The sequence below is a fragment of the Ziziphus jujuba genome, chromosome 11 (genome assembly GCF_031755915.1).
Source record: "Ziziphus jujuba cultivar Dongzao chromosome 11, ASM3175591v1".
In the NCBI taxonomy this organism is placed as follows: domain Eukaryota; kingdom Viridiplantae; phylum Streptophyta; class Magnoliopsida; order Rosales; family Rhamnaceae; genus Ziziphus; species Ziziphus jujuba.
The window spans coordinates 6,045,755-6,069,736 of NC_083389.1; the positions used below are offsets into that span (position 1 = coordinate 6,045,755).

At 32.8% G+C, this 23,982-nt stretch overlaps 2 protein-coding genes across 3 annotated transcripts; both read left to right on the plus strand.

Annotated features, from left to right (window-relative positions):
• Positions 1–212: 212 nt before the first annotated feature.
• Positions 213–1,449, plus strand: LOC107431618 (protein MIZU-KUSSEI 1). The gene has a single exon (XM_016042585.4). It carries the CDS (start codon positions 392–394, stop codon positions 1,247–1,249), a length of 858 nt encoding a protein of 285 aa, XP_015898071.2. The 5' UTR covers positions 213–391; the 3' UTR covers positions 1,250–1,449.
• A 13,780-nt stretch (positions 1,450–15,229) lies between these two features.
• LOC107431603 (short integuments 2, mitochondrial) lies at positions 15,230–19,015 on the plus strand. Of its 2 annotated transcripts, XM_016042570.4 has the most exons (7): positions 15,231–15,655; positions 15,736–15,813; positions 16,066–16,207; positions 16,371–16,438; positions 17,068–17,164; positions 17,822–18,036; positions 18,575–19,015. In XM_016042570.4, the coding sequence occupies exons 1-7, from the start codon at positions 15,386–15,388 to the stop codon at positions 18,821–18,823; spliced, it is 1,119 nt and encodes a 372-aa protein (XP_015898056.2). In that variant the 5' UTR covers positions 15,231–15,385; the 3' UTR covers positions 18,824–19,015. The 2 variants fall into 2 exon arrangements, with proteins under 2 accessions (XP_060669045.1, XP_015898056.2); XM_060813062.1 differs by lacking the exon at positions 15,736–15,813 and having other exon boundaries at positions 15,230–15,655.
• The last annotated feature ends 4,967 nt before the right edge of the window (positions 19,016–23,982 follow it).

Consider the following 23,982-nt stretch of genomic DNA (forward strand, 5'->3'; position numbering starts at 1 on the left):
CAATTTAATAGAAATAATGAAAAAAGAAAAAGAAAAGCGGCATCAAGAGCATTATAGTGGTTTGTAGGACCAGAAAGAAAGAAAGAAAGAAAGGTCTCAACTCTCAAGCGCACACACACCATTAAAAAAAAAAAAAAAAAAAAAGTCCAAGATGTGATCATCATCACCACAAGCCTCCATAGTCTCCCTTTATATTGGCCACCTCCCAACACTATCATCACCTTGTCGGCCGCTTTAGCCATTTAGCTTCCCACCTCATTTTTTCTCTCTATTTCTCTCCGAATTTCAATCAATTTTTTTTTTTCATTTTCATTGACTTCACGAAAGGACCTATACATACACAAAACAATTTTAATCACCCAAATTCTGTTTCTCTAGCTAGCTTTTCACTATGATCAAACGGCAAGAGCTTATGAGCCTCCCGAGAAGCACCAGCACAAGCAGCGCAATAAGTTCCAGAAAGATCATATCTTCTTCAAACCACCATTTGAGATCTTCATCATCTATTCCTTCTTTGTCTGATCATCATCATCATCATCCTCATAATGAAATCTCCGACAAGCTTCTTATCCCGAAAAACTCACCGGTCTCATTCCACCACCTTTCCAAAACCCAAAACAAGCTCTCTTCCCTCCTTCGTTCCCTTCTCAATCTTCTCTCTTTCCCCGCCATCATTCCCACCTGCAAATGGCTTAGGACTACTCACCTCTCCATAACTCCCTCCATCGGCCGAAATGTCACCGGAACTCTCTTCGGCCATCGCCGCGGCCACGTCAACTTCGCCGTCCAGCTCGACCCTCGTTCCGAACCGGTTTTGCTCCTCCAGCTCGCCATGTCGACCTCTTCTCTTGTTAAAGAGATGTCCTCCGGTTTGGTCCGAATCGCCTTGGAGTCCGAGAAGGTTTCGGCTTCTTCCGATAGGACGGTTATTCATGGTCGGAAGCTGTTCCAGGAACCTACTTGGACCATGTATTGCAATGGAAGGAAGTGTGGCCTCGCGGTGTCTCGCACGTGCGTGGACTTTGATTGGCACGTCCTCAGCACCGTCCGGAGCGTGTCGGTCGGGGCGGGTGTGATTCCGGTTGTGGATGATGGACGGAAAGGCGGTGGGTCGTCGGAGGGTGAGTTGCTTTATATGAGAGCCAGGTTTGAGCGAGTTGTTGGGAGCCGTGACTCGGAGGCTTTTTACATGATGAACCCCGATGGTAATGGAGGACCCGAACTCAGTATTTTTCTTCTTAGAATATGAAACCAATTATCCAATATTATTAGATTAAGAAAAACCAAAACAAAAAAAAGCTTCCGTTGGTTGGGTATAATTTAGGTTATGGCAATTTGGATGAGAAATTAATGTTTAATTAGAGATTCAATTTCATCGTGTATGTGTAATTTTGTTTCTTAATTATATATAATTAATGTAAAACCATGTGATTTGTATCACGTCGTGAATTATTTGTTCTTCCTTCATTGTGTATACCAACATTAATTAATAATTAATTAATTAAAATATATTGCATGCAGTAGTAGAAAAAGGTGACAAACCACAGTTTCTGTCTTCTTAGCTGTTAAATTAGATATGTATTCCTTTTTCTCTTTGAAATCAGAGAAAAATCTCAACCCTTTCTAAAGTGTGTTTGTTTTTGTGCGTGCGTGCCTGCATGTTTCTTATTTAAAAAAAAAAAAAAAAAAGATTAAAAATATAATGCACAAAGTCTTTCAGGACTAAATGGCACGCTTGTCGTCTCTCTATATGTTTGCCTATAGCTCTCAAAACCAAGATTAATTGGGAAGAGAAAAAAGAATTTCTCTCTATATGTTTACCTATAGCTCTCAAAACCAAGATTAATTGGGAAGAGAAAAAATAATTTCTCTGGGGAGGAAAAGAAAAGTGGCTGGAAAACCAAAGTCAATTATCACAATGTTTTTAATAAAATTAATTGATTAGTTTAATTAAAACGAAGAATAGTGAAAATTGTGCTCACAAACATTAATTATTGAAACTGGAGTTCACATTTCTTATTACCATTTAATTATTAAGTTTCATTAAGTTACTGCTACGATTTATATCTGAGCCCACAACAATTTAACCTGGATTCACTCTGTTATATAGGTAATAGTTAAAGAAAAATTTTGATTCTCATCTTTTTCAAAATGCCCCAAAAAAAAAAAAAAAAAAAAAAGGAAAGAAAGAAAAAATGTGTCATGGATGATATTGATATATAACAGATGTGACAAGTTTCAAGCAAACAAATAGCCTTAGGCTAGCCCTTATGGCGGAAACTGTTGGAAAAATGGACAAGTTATTCAAAAGGGGATGATGGTTTTAAGGATAACTGTCATGCACTACTGCACCAAATTGTTTCCAGTTTATGTGGAAATATGTTGGCCAAACATGTATACCCTCGCATTTCGTCACTCCTTCGTATAGGATTCGCATTAATTCCACTTTAATGTAAATTGTCTAAACACAAGTGGTTTCCATCAATATATATATTTACAAAGTATACGATTTATCTGTTAATTGAAAATTAATTATGGTGACCAATTATCTGAGTACTAGAAGGCTTAATTTATATTAATTTAATGTATATATATTCCGAGCAAAATCGCCCCTCCAGTACTGTGAAAGTGTGATTAGGAGATAAAAACGAGGGTAATGTCCCATACATACTTTGGTCATATTTAATTATTTAAGCTGATTTTGATCAAGAGAGGTTAGTTAATCATATTGTTCTGGTAAAAGCATATTAATTTCAGATGGCAAAATATATGTATGTATATACATATATTGTAGACTGAAAATTGAAGAGAGATTTACAGAAACAAGGATATCCCAAGTGATGGTATATATCAACAGAACGTATCCTACCTTATGTAATTGAATATGCTTAAGATGATGCTTGACTCTATTCCCTTCAAACATATATGTCACTTTTTTTTTTTTTTTTAACTAATTTTCTTGCTTTTTACTTTCAATAGGAGCAACGTTAAATTGAGTGGTACATTTGAATTTGGAATTTGACTTTCTATTTAATTAACTAATTACCTACCAGTGCTTTCCCAAGTCCAAAATTGGAGCATTGTGATGAAAGAATCTAACTTATATTAAAGCATCTCAAATATTGAATGTAAGTTACTATTTATATTGTATAAAATTGACAATGTATATTCTTTATAGAAAGCTATCAATGACTATTAATTATATATATATATATATACACACTTCTTTTAGAAAAAAATAACTTCTACTTTTGAGAAGAAATTGTGAAAAGAATCACAATTTCTGATAGAATTTCTAAAAATATAAATTTATATATGATATTTATTATAAATATTATTATTGAAAAATATTTTTTTAAAATAATGTTTATATTTATTTATGTAACATGTTAATTTTCATAATCTACGTATTAAAGATGCTTTTATAAGCCAATTTCAAATTAAGAATGCAAGATATGCATTCATTAGATATATTAATTAATAAGTAATTAATTTACAATATCTGATAGAATTTATAAAAGTATAGATTTACTTTAACAATGTCTACGTTATATCAATATAACATTTATTATAAATATTATCATTAAAAAATAATTTTTTAAAATAATATCTATGATATGATAATTTTGATAATCTACATTCATTTCAAATTAAGAAGGCAAGACGTGGATATGTAGATATACTACTTAATAAGTAATTAACTTATTGCTGTACTCAATAATTAGAAGAAAAGAACTGCATTAGCTTTTTCTGGACATCAAAGTCCATTAATTTGTCGGGAGAAAATTGCAGAAGTCTAGATCCACATTCCTCCGGCAAGTTCTCTCCAGTCCTAGACTTTTCTTAAAATCGATCTGTTGGTTTTATTTATTTTATTTTATTTCCTTTTGTTGTTTACTACATTTGCGTACATAATATTTGACCATGCATATATGCCATATATATTCAACAAGAATGAGGACACAGAGTTTGGAGAATTATAAATTATTTTATAATATTGAAATCAGAGAACAAAACTGAAGGGCACATGGAAAAGGCAGTATGGTGAAAATATAAGAAATTTGTAGATATTAAAACTATATATACCTGTAAAGTGGGAGAAAAGGGCACGATCTGGTTTTGGGTTCAGATATTTCAAGAGGAATAATATCTTGATGGATGTCCAAAGATAGTTTGAGATATATATCAAACTTCGATACAGCTAAATGTCCAAATAAGATATTTTCAGGTATTTATTATATTCAACTTCATACAAGAAAATATATATCCACAGAAGATAGTTATGAGATATTGATATAATAGAAAGTCCTTAATATACAGCTAGCTATACAATTTTTACTTGTTTAGGTTTGTGTACATCTGGCTTGGTCGAATATTGCATCGAGAATAGAGATATCATATACTATTTGGGTCGTCATATAGAAATCAATCTTATAAACCAGATAAAAAAACTGATCGTTTCTGCTGCGAATCGATCTTGGGCTGGCCTACCTGATGACTTTAATTTATTTAGCAACTATTTCAAGCCTGAAGAAGTTATCCAACGTATGTATCTCAATGCCAACTTTGGCTAACAAACGTCCTTTGTTCCTTTTCCCAACTTTTTTTTTATTGATATTTTTTATGTTTCATATATATATTTTTTAAGAGAGACAATATAGGTCTTGGTAGATCAAACATTCGAACTTTGATGTGATCCCAAGCCCAAATAAACAAATTATTAATTTTACAATAAATATGATTTATTTTATAAGATTGATTTAAATGTTTTTGTGTGATTATACTGCTATTTATATGAATACGTACCTAACTTGCTTTATCATATCGTTGATGTGGTATATAACCGTTATATACATGTATATTATATAAATATATAATTTTTTATGATTTATGCTTTTTATTTCCATAAGAGAGAAACTCCTACCATATGTGTGCTAGTTGAATGAATCTGAATCTTCCTTGGTTGGAAGTTGCAATGCCTGTTGTTGAGGGCTAAAAGAATATTTGAAAAGCATGTAGCGTTTTCTATCCATTGGTAATGGATTGCTTACTAATTAGATAAAGTCTGCATGATTATTTTTTTTTTATTTTTTTATTTTTTTTAAAAAAAAGAAGAGGAAGAAGAAGATAAAAATCGAATAACCCAAAGTAGCCCCAAAAAACTTTTCGAAAGGGCCAAGCCTTGCTGGATGGAAGTGCACGGCCAACTAATAAACTTAAATGGGTATATACGGACTTACCGGTTTTTAACGGCCCAACTAGTAGCCCAACAGTAGTCGCAGCAGATGGATGGAATTTAAAGCTTTTTAATCCCTCCATTGGCTTTTGAATTTTGACCTGCAGGTGTTTGAATTTTGAGATACATGTGGAAAGAAAAGATTTTTCAACACTGATAACCTGATTCATTGGTTCATTAAAAATAATAACAGTTTACAAATTGTTTACCTTGAGTAAGATTTTCAAGGTGTTTTGGCTATAATCTGAGAATGACAAATGTCTTACACTTTCATAGATGTCTTTGGTGGCAAAGTTTACTATAGCACACTCATCTTTTGTAATTGAAAGTGCAAGATCATGATCATGCATTTCACCAAAATAAGAGTGACCAAAGTAGGACGCATCAGCGTTTTGAAAGAAAGATCTAGCGCATAACTTCTTGAAATGTAATCTGCCAATATTGTCCAACTCCAACTTTTCGTTAGGTGATTGAAGGATTCCAGGGGCCATCCATATTGAAGTCAACTCTAAGCTATGAATTTTATAATTCTTAGGGATACAATGAACAATAAGCAAAACATTGTTTCAAGTCAAAAGGCATTAAATTATAACTCAATTTCAATGCAGGAAAAATATGATGATCCTTTTGCTCTAATTCCCATATCTCATCATCTCTTACAAATTTCCATTCTGTTTCATCCATGTTTGAGCAAAGTAGGCAGCCCAAATTTTTCGCCGCCAAATGAACCCCTTTGCATATTTTCACAATCAGTATCCCAATCTCTTTGAGGTTTGAATATTGCTTTTCTTGTTTTTCATCTCCAAATGCACATCTGAAAAACAAATACAAGCAATCCTCTTCAGAAACACCTTTTAACGTGTATTGTGGAATTGTTCCCATGATTTGCGTTGTCACAAATGATTTTGCCTCCTTTAGCACCCACTGTTAACAAATCTCTCAACTCAATCTATTTACTTCTATCATCATTCCAACATATCATCCAACACAAGCAAAAATGTTTTATTAGCATCTCTTCTTTATCAACGTCTCTTCTAGTAACCTTTACTGCATTAAAGAAGGAGTGTGTCATATCCTTCTTCTCCTCCATCCCTTGCTTAATTTCTTCATGATGTTGTGCTAGACGAAAATTAGACTTGTCTTTTGCAATCTCATCGAAAATTTTCCTAATCTCCTTGATCTTATGGCCTAATCTAAAATGAAATACAAGTGGATTAGAGCAGACAAAGTAACAGTGTACCTTTCTGATTATGCTCATACTGTCCTGTGATTCCAACACTTCCTTCCGTAGAGCTTCACACTTGAACTTGTCCATAAGATCCTAAGCACCATAAAACGCATTCTTAAGCTACCTTAACCAGATGCCGGGCCCGTGGTTTTGGCCTATATGTTTCTCTTCGATGTCCAGGACCATGGCTCTGATGTTAGACATGGTGTGGTCCAACTTCTTCCGATCACTTTTGATGTTGTTGGATTTATGCTTTTGGAGCAAGGTAATCCATGATCAGGAGTCTTGATTAATAGTGGACCGTGGGATCCCCAAACTAACTCATTAAATGACAGAACTCATTTAAATGATTATTAAGTTACAAGAAGGAGCCCATTAATTCGGCTCAAGGTGTTATGAAACCGTAGGAGGATTAGGATTAGCAGTCTATAAATATACTGCTTACTAGCTTTCAGATATAGATTTTTACATATTATTTTCTAGCGATTGTGAATCTCTGCAGAGAATTAAAAACACCTTGAGAGAAAAACAGAAACTGTGAGTTTCAAAATGTTTTTCAGATTAACCTTCTTGTTTCTTTTGTGATCAGGTGCGCCCACACGCAGATCTGTCACTAGAGAATAGTTTGGAAGGTCCTGCGCATAAAGGTTAGTAAATTAAATGGATAGTGACATTATTTATCACATGCTTTATTCAGTTTTGATCAGGCTTCCACTGTGTTTATGATACCAGCAATTGGTATCAGAGCCATGATTAAATAGGTGTATGATAAATTGAATCCAATTTTTTTTACAGTTTTATTTTCATGTATATATGATGTATATTAGATATATGGTACCCAGTATTCTATTATTCATGTTATTTATAATTTTTATATTATAAATGAATGATTTGGTTTTGGCCTTAATCCATGGTAAATTTTTGCTTGTATTTTTTTTTTTTGAATATAACAAGGAGGCTAATCATACCAAACTAGCACTCTCTCTCCTTGCTTTCCAATCTCAAACTGTTTTGTCACCTTAATTAGTATTTCATTATTCTTTCATTATGGAACTTCTCTGACCTTAATTCTTTCATGGCTAAGTTTGATATATGCATAATACAATAAGCCACATAAATCATGTCTATAAAGGCACTCATAGTCAAAAATAGCATTTCATATTTGTTGACAGGATGTTGATCACCACATCTTGATGCAAAAGAAGAAAAATAAAAGTAAATATAAGGAATTGATGTAGTGCTTCCCTATCCAATTTTTTTTACAGTTTTATTTTTATGTATATATGATGTATATTAGATATATGGTACCTAGTATTCTATTATTCATGTCATTGATAATTTTTATATTATAAATGAATGATTTGGTTTTGGCCTTAATCCATGGTAGATTTTTGCTTGTATTTTTTTTTTTTTTTTGATGTAACAAGGAGGCTAATCATAAGATTAGGGTTTCCTCCTTGATTTATTGATTTATTTATTTTTCCTACAATTTTTATTTGAATTTTTATATGTAAATTTGGATTTATTGGAAAAATATATGAAAGTACTCGGGAAAAACTGTATGCAAATTGCTGTTCATCATTTTTCATGTGGATTGGAGCTGAGCCTTGACAAAACAACTCCATATGAAGTTAAATGGCACGATGGAGGATCAGTGGGAGGAGAATGGTTGCCAGAAACATTCTCACGCGCCCACACGAGCCACACAAAGTGGATGAGAGTGGGATTCACGCGCCTTAATTCATCTTGTGCGTGGAGGCGCGTGCATGGTGGGAATTTGATTAGTTTTGGTGGGATGGTTCTTCTAGTGGCTATCTACTTCCCTGTAAAATTTCATGATGATCCAAGGTTTGTGTGGCGGCTGGCGGCGGTTTTGGTGCTCGGAATCAATAGGAGACATATTAGGATTTTGTGTTTTTTAGGCTAAAAACCCTAGAAACCAATTTTAACTTGGCTCACATCCCATAGACTTACAAGATCAGAAGAAAAGAAGAAGAACGGGTCAGATATCAATTTGGGCTTCTTAGCCCTATTGGGCTTGTAATTTTTTTTTTTTCTAGAAAACCATGGATTAGGGCTTATTAATTATTATATGTGTATAATTGTTTAAATTATATGGATATAACATGTGATATGTGCTTAACATGCCATTTAGAATAGATGGTTCCATATAATTGCATCATTTGATATATAAATGTGCATAATAATATTTGTTTTATCTAGATAATGTTATTATGCAAAATCCTAATTAATTAATGTAAAATATTGAATGGGTGAAGGTTAAAAATTAATTCAATTAATTTGAAACCTGTGGGCTCCATTAAGGGTCCAATAATAAAATGGTTATGTGATGCCCCAACGGATAAGTATGACTGAATTTTATTGGATTGGATCTAAAATAATTTCAAAATTTTAATAAGGTTGTACGGTCCAAAGTCGATAATGCTTAGATATTAAAGATAATTTTGAAATTAAAATTAATGGTTATTACATTCAATTTTAATGACGTTAATAATCCTCCCAATGAGGTTCTGGTAGTGTTATTAAAAGCCCAAAGATTATTGAAACAATGGTTGATTTCTAAAATTAATTTTGAATAATGTGTGTTTGTGTTATCTAAAAACGCTCTGTCTAAGGAAGTAGGTTTTTAAGGAGTCTTTGACCTACCTCACATTTCCTAGGAGCTGACTTGGTAAGACACTACATATCGGGTTCAAAAAGTTTTAATTTTTTAAATCAATTTTGACTAGTATGTGTTGGTGTTATCTAAGAACACTTTGTCTAAGGAGGTAGATTTTTAAGGAGTCTGAGACCTACCTCACCTTTCCTAGGAGCTAACTTAGTAGCACATTAAAACATACTATGTTCAAAGTTTAATTTATTACGAATGTCTTGCCCAACGTAATTATTTGTAATGGAAATTAAATTATTGTTATAATAAACATTAATAATAAGTAGTTTAAGGGATCTACATATTTGTATGTTTGTTGTGTTGATTACATGTTAATATGTGTGCATTTTAATTTTCAGAAAATGGCATCCTTTAATCCTCTTGCTACAATTTTGAATCAAAAACCATTGGATGGAAATAACTACGACCTATGGAAAATCAATCTCTACATTATCCTTGATTTTGAGAGAATTAAATTCATTACAACAACTCCGAACCCAAGAGCCCGTTGCTAATGCTTCAGAGGAAATTAAGAAGCAATTTGCAGATTGGCAATGGGCGAATACAACAACTCGCTGTTATATTCTTGCCAGCATTGTAGAACATCTGCAGAAGCAACTTGATAATCTGGAATGTGTATCAGAAATAATTCAGACTCTAGATGGGATGTTTGCTAAAAGTAGCAGTACTGCTAGACAAGCAGCTATAGGGCCACTAATGAATACTCGCATGATTGGAGGAAGTGTGCGGGACCATTGTCTAAAGATGATAGCGAATATCAGTACTGCGAAAATGATGGGGGCTAACCTGGAACAAAAGATAAAGATAGACATGATCTTGGAATCTCTACCGGAGATTTAGTTAGTTCAAAATGAACTATAATATGAATAAACTAAAGCTTACTCCTGTTGAATTGATGCACGAGCTTGAGAGTGCTGAAAGGTCTCTCAGGAAGCAAGGAAGTGCTTATCATGCTAAAAGTTCCTCAAAACCTAAAGGGAAACCTAAGGGTGGAAAGAAGAACAAGAAACAGAAAGGAACAGGTCCAGCTATCAAACCAGCTGCAATGAAGAAGCCGAAAGGAAAGTACTGCAATGAAGAAGGATTGCCCTAAATCAGGTATGGATAGTCTAAATGTTGTTGAGGCTTATTTAGTGGAGAATTACAATGATAAATGAATCATTGATTCAGGAGCCACTAACCATGTTTGTTACTCTTTGCAGTGGTTCAAACAAAGCAGTCCACTCAATAAAGGATAAAGAAGTTTGAAGTTGGAAAACAGGGAATATATCTCCGTAATGGCAGTAGGACTAGTAGAGTTATGTTTTAATAATAAAACTTTATGTTTATCAGACTATTTATTTGTTCCGAATTTTAAGAGAAATTTGGTTTCTGTTAGTTGTTTAGTTGAACATGGTTTAACAGTACAGTTTAATTCCTTCATTTCAATAAAGAGTAATAATACTTTATTTGTTCCGGATTATTGATGAATGGTTTTTATTTTTTAATTCCTTTGTCTTATAGTATAAATGCCATTGAAAATACTGATGATGAGCAATTTCCCTTATCTAAGAAAAAGAAGGTTTCAAATGAAACTTATCTATGGCATTTGCGATTGGATCATATTAATTATAGCAAACTTTATGGTTTGGTTAAAAGTGGAATTTTAAATTCCTTAATCTTTGAACCTATACCAGTATGTGAATCATGTTTAGAAGATAAAATGACAAAGAGGCCTTTCAAGACCAAAGGAAATCGTGCCAACATACAATTAGAATTGGTACATACTGATGTATGTGGACCAATGAGCGTTCAAGCCAGAGGCGGGTATGAGTATTTCATCACATTTACTGATGACTACTCAAGATATGATTATGTTTACCTAATGCGCTATAAGTCTGAAGTTTTTGATAGATTTCGAGAGTATAAGGCTAAGGCAGAAAAGCAATTGGGTGTCCATATCAAGCAGCTTTGGTCTGACCGAGGTGGTGAGTACTTGTCTGGAGAGTTCCAAGTCTTACTTGGCTAAAGAGGGGATAGTTTCTCAATTATCATCTCCAGGAATGCTCCAACAAAATGGAGTCTCTGAAAGGAGAAATAAAACCCTTTTAGATATGGTGAGGTCAATGTTTAGTTATTCATCATTACTTGAATCGTTCTGAGGATATGCTTTAGAAACAGCTGTATACATACTAAATTTGGTTCCATCTAAATCTGTTTCAAAGACACCCACAGAATTATGGAAAGGGCACAAACCTAGCTTAACCCATATTCAGATTTGGGGTGCCCTGGCACATGTCTTAGCATAAAAATCTCAAAAATTGAAATATCGTATAGAATTATGTATGTTTATTGGCTACCCCAAGGGAACGAGAGGTAGAACATTTTATAATCCAAAGGAAAAGAAGGTGATAGTGAGTACTCATGCCACTTTCTTAGAAGAGGATTATATGAACAATTTTAAACCTAAGAGTAAAGTAGTTCTCAAAGAGCTTGACTCAGTTCAAGATCCACCAGAAACTCCTAGTTTTCCACCCCTGTTTCCTGTTGAAGTTCAAAGAGGGAAAAATGTACAAACTGTATCCAAAGGTGAACAAACACAGGAAACAGCTCAGTACCGAATTCAAGAAACTCAAGAATAAGAATATAATGAAAAGATTGGTAATTCACCTGAACCACAAAACTTAGATCCTTCTGTACATGTACAACAACCAGTGTAGTAAACTCATAGTGGGAGAATGATACGTAAACCTACAAGGTATGCCTTGTTAGGAGAGATTTATCAAGTCATTCTAGATAATCCTGATGATAACTTTACCACATACAAAGAGGCATTAGAGGATGTTGATGTGGAAGAGTGGAGAAAGGTCATGGACCGTGAGATGGACTCTATGGATTCTAACTCAGTCTAGTCTCTTGTAGAAGCACCTAAAGGGGTAAAACCAATTAGATGTAAGTGGATCTACAAGAGAAAGAGAGGACCAAATGGGAAGGTTGAAACCTTAAAAGCTAGATTGGTGACAAAAGGTTATACCCAGAAAGAGGGCATAGATTATGATGAAACCTTTTCGCCAGTAGCCATGCTTAAATCTATCTGGATTCTCTTAGCTATAGCAGCAGCTCTCGATTAAGAGATCTGGCAAATGGATTTCAAAATAGCTTTTCTAAATGGAGAGCTAGAAGAGGACATCTATATGCAACAACCAAAAGGGTTCATAACAAAAGGTTAAGAACATATGGTTTGCAAGTTGCATAGGTTAATTTATGGACTTAAGCAAGCATTCAGATCATGGAACATCAGATTTGATCAAGTTATCAAATCATACGGTTTTGAAAAAAGCCCAGATGAAGCATGTGTGTATAAAAAGATTCAAGATATACTGGTAATCTTTTTGGTTCTTTATGTAGATGATATTCTGTTAATTGGAAACAGTGTGAAAGTATTGTCAGACGTAAAGGGTTACCTGAAAGAGCAGTTTGATATGAAGGACTTGGGTGAAGCTAACTATATTCTAGGAATCAAACTTTTATGCGACCGGAAGAATAAGATGTTAGCTCTATCCCAAGCTTCTTACATTGACAAATTAGTGACTAGGTTTGGCATAGAAAATTCCAAAAAGGACCTTCTACCCTTTAGACATGGAATTCATCTTTCTAAGGAGCAGTCACTAAAAACTCCCGGAGAGAAAGAACTCATGAGTAAGAAACCTTATACTTCTACTGTTGGTAGTCTCATGTATGCCATGCTATGTACCAGGCCAGATAACTGCTATGCAGTAGGAAGTAGTAAGCCGGTACCAATCAGATCCTGGAGTAGAACACTGGACTGCAGTGAAGCATATTCTCAAGTATTTAAAAAGAACAAGGGATTATATGTTGGTGTATTCCAGTGGGAGTCTTGAAACACTTGGTTACGGACTCTGATTTTCAAGGGGATATTGATTCTAGTAAATCAACATCAGGATATGTGCTTACCCTAAATGAAGGTGCCATTTGTTGGAGGAGTGTTAAACAAACTTATGTTGCTAACTCCACAACTGAAGCCGAATATGTGGCTGCATCTGAAGCTGCAAAGAAAGCAGTATGGCTCAAGAAATTTCTTTTGGATCTTCATGTGATACCAAGTGCAGATCGCCCCATTACCCTTTACTGTGATAACAGCGGGGCCGTCGCACAGTCCAAAAAACCAAGGTCTCACAAAAAGCAGAAACACATATTAAGAAAGTACCACTTGATCTGTGATTTCATTGATAGAGGAGATACAGTGGTTACTAAAATAGCATCTGAGGAGAACCTAGCAGACCCTTTTACTAAGACTCTTCCTGAATGAGTGTTTGAGAAGCATGCAAATTGTATGGGTCTTAAAAGGATCCCAAGCTTACGTATGCAAATTTTTTTTTTTTTTTAAATTCTTATGCATATTTTGTTTTACGTATGAGGTCCAGATTAATTATGTAGTATATGATCATATGGATACGTTCATAAAAGACATGATCATAGGTTCTTATAATTAATGAATTGTCTCACAGTTGTTAAATAAAGCTGGGCATTTTATTTGGACTGTAATATTTTATGAAATAATTTATATTGATTATTATAAAATATTAGAATGAATTATGGTCATTCTGAGAGGATCGGAAGAGATTTCATTAAGGATAAATTTCTGTAAAAGGAATTAAATCTCAGGCAATATTGGATATGCTATTTTTTCTTAATCCTGAGTATATTATAAATAGATAATTAAGTAACTATGATGCTTTGAGTTATCAATAAGTGAGGTCTATTTTGAACGGTAAATATCTTGATGATTTGGGAATTATGGTTCCTTGATTACTAAGTATTTATGAAATATACAAAATGGAATTTGTATGAAATATCCTCCTAACATGTTTCGGTACTCGAATATTAAAAGTCACTGGACAGTGCATTGGATCCGTTAAAGAAACTAATAAATCAGGAGAATAAATAATTAATTGATTAACAGAAATTATTATCGATTAATTATTGATATTTTACAAAGGAAAAATACATTTAATATAAACGTTAGTAATCTTGGAGTTCACATTTGGGCTTTTAGTGGAGTAGCATCGGATGAGATCAAAGTTCCAAGCTTGCTCAGAGCAAGTGGGAGATTGTTGGATTTATGCTCTTGGAGCAATCTAATTCATGATCAGGAGCCTTGATTAATAATGGGCCGTGGGATCTCTAAACTAGCTCATTAAATGACAGAATCCATTTAATTGATTATTAAGTTACAAGAAGGAGTCCATTAATTGGGCCCAAGGTGTTATGAAACCCTAGGAGGATTAGGATTAGCAGTCTATAAATACACTGCTTATTAGCCTCCAGATATAGATTTTTACATATTATCTTCTAGCGATTGTGAATTTCTACAGAGAATTAAAAACACCTTGAAAAAAAAACATAAACGGTGAGTTTCAGAGTATTTTTCACATTAATCTTCTTGTTTTTTTTGTGATCAGGTACGCCCACATGCAGATCTGACACTAGAGAATAGTTTGCAAGATCCTGCATATAAAGGTTAATAAATTAAATAGATAGTGATATTATTTATCACATGCGTATATGATACCAGCAGATGTTACTTGCCAAACAAATCTCTTGGCATGCAACTGATCCCAATTTCTCCAACATCATTTGCACTCCACTGAATACTTCAGCCATGTCCTTGCACTGGTGAATGAGATTTGATATTTTGTGTTTCCTTTTGAAAAATGTTGGTTTTTTCTTTCGACAAATATATAGCTCGGAATTTCTTGTAAAAAAATTTAGGAGGAGAGAGGACACTCTAGGACTTGCAAGTTTTTTATGTTTTTTGATTAAACGGTGGTTAAAACCCAGAGATTACACTAGAATGTTACAAGATAAGAAATTTCCGATACAGTCGAGAACAGAAACAAGTTGATGATCAATGCCCTTGCAGGGTCAACGTTGAAAACATCAAGACCATGGACTGCAAGTTGCCAAGTCAAAGTCAACTTTCTAGTCACAAAATGTTGGAGGCCCATTGGCCCATCTAATTTCTAAAGCAAAGCCGGCCCCGACAAGGAGCAGTTCCAGCCCAATGTAATTTTATACTCTCCACCCTCCACCTTGGAAACTGTCGACACCGTTCTGTAGACGTCTTAGACGGGATGTCTAAACCCTAAACCTCGGAGTGGCCAAGCCTGTCTTTCAAAGTTTCAGGTGGAGAATTCTGTAATTCTTGTGGTTAAGAGTTAAGACTAAAATGGTAGGAATAAGGGGGTTGGTGAAGAAGGGTTTGGGAGACATGGGCTTCAACGCTGGCGGCGGAGCCATCAATTGGTTCCCAGGTCACATGGCTGCAGCTACACGAGCCATTAGAGACCGCCTTAAGCTAGCGGACCTGGTAATTGAGGTCCGCGATGCTCGCATTCCCTTGTCGTCTTCCAACCAGGACCTTCAGTCTCACCTCTCCTCCAAACGCCGCCTCATTGCCCTCAACAAGAAGGACCTTGCCAACCCCAATATCATGCACGTAATTCTCTCTGCCTTTTATTTTATTTATTTATTTTCCTAGAAAAATTTTAGTTATTCGATTTGTTTGTCCTTTTGTAGAAATGGATTCGTTATTTTGATTCATGCAAGCAAGATTGCATTCCCATAAATGCCCATAGCAAGAGTTCTGTTAACAAGGTTTGTTTGCGTTAAAAGACATTCAATTTTTGTTATGGTGACTCAAAGATGTCGAAAGTGATATTTGAGTTATTCAAGGTGGTCTTCCATCAAATGTTGATTACTTTCTTTTGTTTTTGTTTTTAATTGCTTCTCCACCCCACACACCCCCCCCCCATAAATTTGATTTGATTTCAGAACAGATTACGTCAATGCGGTGCTGGTGCTAACTTTATGTTCATAATGTCTTTTTCATGGTTTTATGCACAAAAGCTTCTTGAGCTTGTGGAGGTGAAATTGAAGGAAGTTATTTCAAGAGAACCTACACTTCTTGTTATGGTTGTCGGCGTTCCTAATGTTGGGAAATCAGCTTTAATTAACTCGATCCATCAAATTGCGTCGTCTCGGTTTCCTGGTAAGATGTGGTTAGGTTTGGCATTGTAATAGATCATATTTAGGTGGACCTTGAAAGTTTATTTCTTATTGTTGTTATTCTTCTTCTTATTATTATTGTAATAATCTTTGGCCATCAAATGATCAATATTGAACAATGATGGTTTTTTGAGTTTATTTCATAGTGCAGAAGATGAAGCGGGCTACAGTGGGTCCATTGCCTGGTGTTACTCAAGACATTGCTGGATATAAGGTCGGATTTTATTTTCTTGATTTTGCTTTTGTTCCCTTATTCGATCATGTAAGCTGATCTTCTCTGTCTCTAATCCGGCACTTCCGAATCTCTAATCTGGGGATACTAATTGTATTGATTATGATGAAATAGTGAGATCATTACTAGCAGTAGAATTCCTTTCCCAGTTTCACTGAAAACTGAGGAAGTATTACTACTGATATAACAAAATATTTGTATGTAAGGAGCATCCAAATATTCCTTCTTTTCCAATTTCCTAAAACAAAAAGATTTATTTGAGAAGGCAATCTAGTTTATAAGGATTGCAGTCTTTTGTAAGGGGGGTCAACTATGGGTTTTAGTTCTTTGTTATAAAGTTGCAAAGTTTGCAAGTAACCTTTAATTTAAGGTTTTTTTTTGGCAGAAACATAGGCTTTTTGCAAGTAACCTTTAATTTAAGGTTTTTTTTGGCAGAAACATAGGCTTTTTTATCCTTACTTTTCTGGATGAAACAATCTGGTGCCAATTGCCTTTTTTGTCTCACCATTTTGTTTGCTTTCTTCCCCTATCTTACCTTTCTCTTGTTGATCTTCTAATGTCTAATTAGTTTCTGTTTTATAAAATCTGACTTTGAGTTGTTTTATGTCTAGATTGCTCACCAGCCTAGCATATATGTACTGGACACTCCAGGTGTCCTGGTTCCAAGTATTGCAGATATAGAGATCGGCTTAAAGCTTGCTCTCTCAGGTCTATCCTCTTGGATTATTCCTCTTTAATTTGTTATGATATGTTATGTCTTTGGTCTAAAAGGAAACAAACCGCTGGAATTTGTGCTACGAAACTCACTTCTCCATTAGCACTTGTTGGTTGTGAGTCTTTTGACATTAGGCTTTCAAAACACTCTGTTTGCTAGTTTTTTCCCCTTCTAGTTTAGGGGAAGGGGTGATTCTCGAGAATATATAGACTTGGGTCAACTCTCTTTGTGGTGCTAGGACTTGAGTGACATATAGGACTGGAATCTCTATTTCCTTTCAAGATTTATATTCCATTAATAGAAATCCAACTGTAACACAAATGTAATCTTGTTTGTGTACAGTGTACCCTTTAGATTGGATTGGGGTCAGTAATATTCATGGAAATGATAAAATAGTGTCTATCAAGTGATCTTTCTGGATGTATTATTAACATGTAATTATTGTACTTAAAGGCTGTTCATTCGGAAAAATTATGCTAGGGAGCTTGTTATAGATGACCTTAATGACATTTTAAACTGTGGCTTGGCATCATAGAGTTTTTATATTGGATTTTTTCTTCGACAGGGTTTGAGTGATGTTAGAACTATTTTAAATGAGAATTTCTAGTTGCTTCATCTTTTAGTCTACCTAAGTAAAGCCTTATCTACAGGGTCAGTGAAAGATTCTGTGGTGGGGGAGGAGCGTATTGCTCAGTATTTACTTGCTGTTCTAAATACGCGAGGAACTCCTCTTCACTGGAAAAGCTCAAACAGTCGAAGAATGGAGGGCATTCAAAATGAATTTGCTGAAAAAGTTGAATATAGCCTTAAAAATTTACGTACAAGGAGGAAGCCAGCAAATAATTCTGGTGTTTTGTACATTGAGGTAACAAATTTTCCTCTTTTGTTCACATATAATCGTAACACTATTCTGAAATATATTTAAAGCTCAACTTTTAGAATGTCTAGATCCTTACGCTTCTAGTAACTAGTCACTAACTACTAACCGATGGAACCCCATAAAAACTTTTGAACCGTTTTTCAGTTTCTCATTTCCTATTTTTTCCTATTTTCAATGATATAATGTGGGTTGTTAGCTGTTCTTGTCGCTAATTACTTACTAATTAATGACATTTAGTTTACTTATTAATTACATTTAGATACTTAAGGTTGGTACTCATAGCACTGACTTTTGAACCTTTTTGAGTTTCTCGTTTCCTATTTCAATGTTATAACATGGCTTGTCAGCTGTTCTTGTCACTAATTACTTGCTAATTAATTACAAATTAGATTACTTACTAATTAATTACATTTAGATTACTTACTAATAAGTTACATGTAGATACTTCGGGTTAGTATTCATAGCACTGCATAAGTTTGAAATATGTGCCTTTAAAATTTCTAATTTTCCTATTCCGTTACAGGATCTTGCTGCCGAAGTACAAAATGCACTGTATTCGACTCTTGCAGAATTTAATGGCGATGTAGGAGATGAAAATGACTTGGAGAGACTCATAGAGCAACAGTTTGAGTCACTGCAGAAGGCACTGAATATACCTCATAAGGCGTCTGAAGGTCGTTTAATGGTATCCAAGAAGTTCCTTACGTTATTCAGGGCAGGTAAACTTGGCCCCTTTATCCTTGATGATGTTCCCGACACTAATACCTCATGATGTCATTTCTATTTTCTAGCGTGTAAAAATCTATTAATCTATATAGTTTCATTGGTTCGCTTTGTATATCTGGTGATTTTATTTGTGCTTTTGAGCAATTTTTGTTGATATTATTAATTTTATTAGTAAGTGGATCTTAATATAGGCATCTAGGAACTGATAAGCAGTCTTCTCTTGCTTCTTTCTCCAATATCTTTCCTTCTTATAGCCACTGCCGCTCTCTGTGTTTATCGTTTTAGATAGGGGTGGGCACGGATTGGGTTGGTTCGGTTTTGGACCGAAATACAACCCAATCCATACATATCGATTTTTCTAATTTACAATCCAAACCAAACCATTGAAATATTAAATCCAAACCAAACCAAACCATTTATGATCGGTTTGGTTTGGATTGGTTGACCGGTTTGAAACTTACTAATTTATAAATATATAATACAAATAAAAAATTTTTCAAATATAAAATATAAATAATAAATTATAATTATCCAAACATAAAATACAATTAGAATAATACAACATAGTCTACAATGGAAAATAAAGAAGAAAATATAGCAAATGATACACATTATGCACTTATTAAGTAGCAAACATTAATGTCATCTTCTCACTCATATAAAATCAAATTAAAATTGTTAGAACAAATAATGTAAAATAATGCATTCGTCAAAATTCATTCACTCAAGAATCAATGCATAATTTTTTTTTTTTTTAAATTTTAAAACTTTGGTAAATCATAAGTTAATCAACGTTGACAGGTTCACTAATTTTAGTTGATTCTGTAAGTTCTACAAAGATCAAAACAATAAAATTAGCAATAAATTATATTTAAACATTTATATATATATAAGTAACAATTGGATACAATATATGTAGATATATATATATGATGGGGATGTAAAAAAAATATATATATTATGGTGATGGTGATGTATTGGTGGTGGGCGTCAATAAAGGTAAATGTTTAGTTTAGCGTTACAACTTACAATTTGATTTAGGATTTGGGATATGAGGATGTAAAAGAAAATATATATATATATATATATTAAAAATCAATATATAAAAATGAAAAAAAAATTTAAAAACTAATATATAAAAATAAAAAAAATATTCTAAAATTAATATATAAAAATGAAAAAAATAAAAAATATATAATTTTTTAATTAGATAATATATTATTTGGATTGGATTGGATTGGATTTATATTTACAATCTATAACCAATCCAATCCATATAATTTATAATATTTTGAACCCAATCAAATTCAATTGATGTAAAAATTCAATCCAAACCGTTAAAAATAGATTGAATTAAACGGATTAAACTGGTTGGATTGGATTTTGTCCACTCCTAATTTTAGATTCACCAAGTTGTCTTTTTCTTTTATTGATTTGGATGTGGTAAATCGAAGAACCGCATCAAACATGTCCGTCAACCATCAATTTGATTCGATGGGGATGTCTAACCACCAAACTAAATTCCACAAATCAAATTAAATTATATATTGTTATTTCCCCATCGTACAGAAGAACGTCAAAGAAAAGCCGTTGGTTTTAGCATGGAAAGTTACTTCGTTAGAAATTTCTCCCACAACAGCAAGTACTTAGATTTTTACTTAACAGCTACCTGCATAAATTGGCATTAATGCTTGTTCTGACAAGATTGTTACTTAAAACAACTACCTACATAAATTAGCATTATTGCACGTTTTTCATAATTTCTTTTGCTTGGCTGTTTTAAAGCTGGCCACGTGGAATGGATTAATTATTATTAACTTCCCACTTGACTGTCTCAAAATCATATCACTGTCATTCATCATTTAGTTCTTTTTTACTTATTCTGAATGCTAGGTCCTAAATATTGAGTCTGAGCTGGTAAAACTTTTCTCTGGTAAACTAGAATGATTCAGATTTTTCATTCCGCGACATCCTGGTGGTAAGTTTATCGTCTTGAGAGAGTTTTCTTATGTTCAAGCACTCAAATGTCCTCTTATAGTTTAGTCTTTTTTTTTTTTTTCTTTTTTTTTAAATTAAAATAAAATCCTCCTGTAAAGATGGTCCTCATCAGCAAGTGGATTTGTCCATTTTATTCAAAAAGTCTTGCTATTTATCATGTGATAAATTTTAATTGAAATATTTAATTTTATTATTTTTATTTTAAAATTTTAAAATAAATTATTTAAATTATTATTTAGTATATAAATTTCATTGGTTATCGATCGTCAATAATGACAAAGTGTATTTTTGATTATAAAGTATAAAATGACCTCGGTTTCCCTGTTTTGAAAACTCTGTTCCAAGAGAACTAAACTTTCCAAGGCCGGATCAGGATCAACTTCATCTAAAGTGGAACAAACCCAGCGAATCCAAGAATTGATGTGTAATAATTATATATGTAGAGTTAATCTGTATACAGGATATTCTATAAGAAATTATGCATTAATTATTACATATAAGTTTCTTTTTAATGAGACTTGGAGATTGGTGTTTAATTACTTAATTAAAGTGGCATTAACTTCTGAAATTTTAAGTTTTGTTTTTCAAATCATTAATTATTACATATAAGTTTCTTTTTAATGAGACTTGGAGATTGGTGTTTAATTACTTAATTAAAGTGGCATTAACTTCTGAAATTTTAAGTTTTGTTTTTCAAATCATTCATGAAGCCAACGAATTTTTTTGACTTTAGCTGAGTTGGGATACACTCAACCCTCCAAAAACAATTGCCATAGGAAAAATTGATTGTATATAGCATTTGCAATAAGTACAGGCAATAAGTACAGAGTCAAACTGAGCGGTGAGAAGCACGTGGATTTTTATGCCTTTTTATCAACTTTTTTGTATTCAATGTTTGGTGAACAGCTTTTTTCCTGAGAGATATTGGACATCGATCTGTATTTATTTAAAATTCAACTTGAACGACGATGATAATGCTCATAATGATATTATTTAAATTTTGTATTTTAAGTAACCCAAACCTCGATGTGACTGGCAGAGAACACATATTTTTCGTATGGTGAGTATTTAATTTTGTACAGTCCGCTAAAATTAGATTTCAGAAAATAAATATGACTGATAAAATTATTTGAAACATTAATGCTGATAATAAATATAGATTTTAGGTGAGTATGGACGTTGTAATTTCCACGGAGAAGGCATGGTGGATTTCATAATTAATTTTACACAATCTTTTTTACTAATTTTACCAATATTTGGCCAAAATTATGAACCCATAAACAGGACATGGTGAAGGGACTTCTGACTCCCTGCTTTCTGGTAGCTTTCCATGTGTTCTCTGTTTTGGTTGTTTGCTTCAATTTATTTATTTATTTATTTTTATTTTTATTTTGAGACATTGGTTGTTTGCTAATTGAAGTATGGTTGGTTGAAATTGGATAAACTAATATTACTAGTACATATTTATTTTCTCAACCCATCTTTCTTTTTACTTACATATCCATCTATGTATAGTTGATTATGTTGGACAACTTTGATAATTAATTGCATGTTTTGATGATGTGTAAAATAACTTACGAAGTAATCTCTCCTGAACTTACAAACAAAAAGGTGACATGAAAAAATTAGCTTTCTTATTTGGTATTTATATGAAAAATTAGCCTCTTTTTTTTTTTTTTTTTTTTTTTTTTTTTTTTTTTCTTGAAGGAATATGAAAAATTAGCTTATTAAAGAAGATTATAAGAACTTTCGACTTCGAACGCTGTTTTAATTCTAGAGAACTATCAGACCATATGTATACATATGTTCGAAATCCCAAAATTCATATTTATACCGGCAAAGATCAGCATCGATATATTATGACAAAAACTACCTTTTATTTGAGAGGTTTTAGATACTTATTATATTAAAGGTACGGTTTTAGTCCTTTTAAGGAGATCTATAGTAGCAAATCATTGTGTCCTCCTAAATCTGAATTCCTCCACCCAATTTAACAAATGTCAAATAAATAAATAAATAAATATGGTTTTAATTAAATACTTGTAATATTCTATTAAATCTGCAATCCTTTAATTTTTTTTTCTCTTCTTATTCATGTGGAATTTTCCAATTTTAAAACCATTATTTTCTTGGAAAATATCCTGAATTTAAATTTTTATATCTCCAACATCAAAAGGAAGGGGAAAAAAAAGAAAAAAATCAGCTGTTTGTGTGATTGATATATATATATATATATATATATATATATATATTTTTTTTTTTCCTATATGGTTAATTCCTCAAATGATAAATATTTATCATATTAAAATATTTTAACAGTGTCTTCACCATATCAAAATGGATAAGTTATTTATCCAAAGAATATTTGCATAATTAAACAATTCCAAATCCGCCGACATCAAAGGAGAACGCATAGCCATAATCTATAATGGGATGTTTGGGTAATGGTAAAATTAGTGGAAATCTAAAATTCTCTAGGAAATTGAATAATTTTTAAGAGAAAGAATTTATGGGCCGTAGTGGAAAATAAATCTCGTAATGTGGAAAACTGACAGGGAAAGTAAATCCTACTAAATATGTGTCATTTTAAAATTCCTTGAGAAACTTATATTACGTATTTTTTTTAAATACAATTTTATCTTTTAATTTTAATATATAAATTTATTTAATTACTTATAAGTCCTATTTTCTTCTATAATTAACCAAACACAGTAAAATAAATTCCAAAAATATTCATTTTCAGAAAACTAAATCCCAAAAACTAATTTTAAAAAAGAATTTCCTTCCATACTCTTTTTTTTACCAAACATCTTATAAAAGTTGCTGATAAAGTGGTTGTTATTGGGTGTGGGCCGGGTGGGAATTTAATTCACCACGATGGACCACTTATACAGTTAATGCAAATTGACTATAGTGTGTGTCCTCGCCAACCTCAAAGGAACTGCAGATAGTTTATGTCCATAACTTTTCCATTTTTTTTTGTTTTTTAAGAAATTATGTTCATATATAATAATTAAAAAATAAGTCCAGTAATTAATTAAGAAATATAATATTATATATTTCTATAGTATATAACATAGAGAACTTAAATGTTTGCTGTAACTATTAATTAGAAATTACTTTAAAAAAATTGTATGTGATTGTTAACTAGAAAGGACTTTATTTATTTATTTATTGTAGAATTAATTTGTTATCGAAAATCCATGC

Bases quoted from the DNA above. Each gene is read 5' to 3' on its own strand.
- LOC107431618 (XM_016042585.4), top strand. From the start codon at position 392: ATGATCAAACGGCAAGAGCTTATGAGCCTCCCGAGAAGCACCAGCACA.
- LOC107431603 (XM_016042570.4), top strand. From the start codon at position 15,386: ATGGTAGGAATAAGGGGGTTGGTGAAGAAGGGTTTGGGAGACATGGGC. The intron at 16,439-17,067 runs GTCGGATTTTAT...TTTTATGTCTAG, and splicing joins AAGACATTGCTGGATATAAG to ATTGCTCACCAGCCTAGCAT. The intron at 17,165-17,821 runs GTCTATCCTCTT...CCTTATCTACAG, and splicing joins CTTAAAGCTTGCTCTCTCAG to GGTCAGTGAAAGATTCTGTG.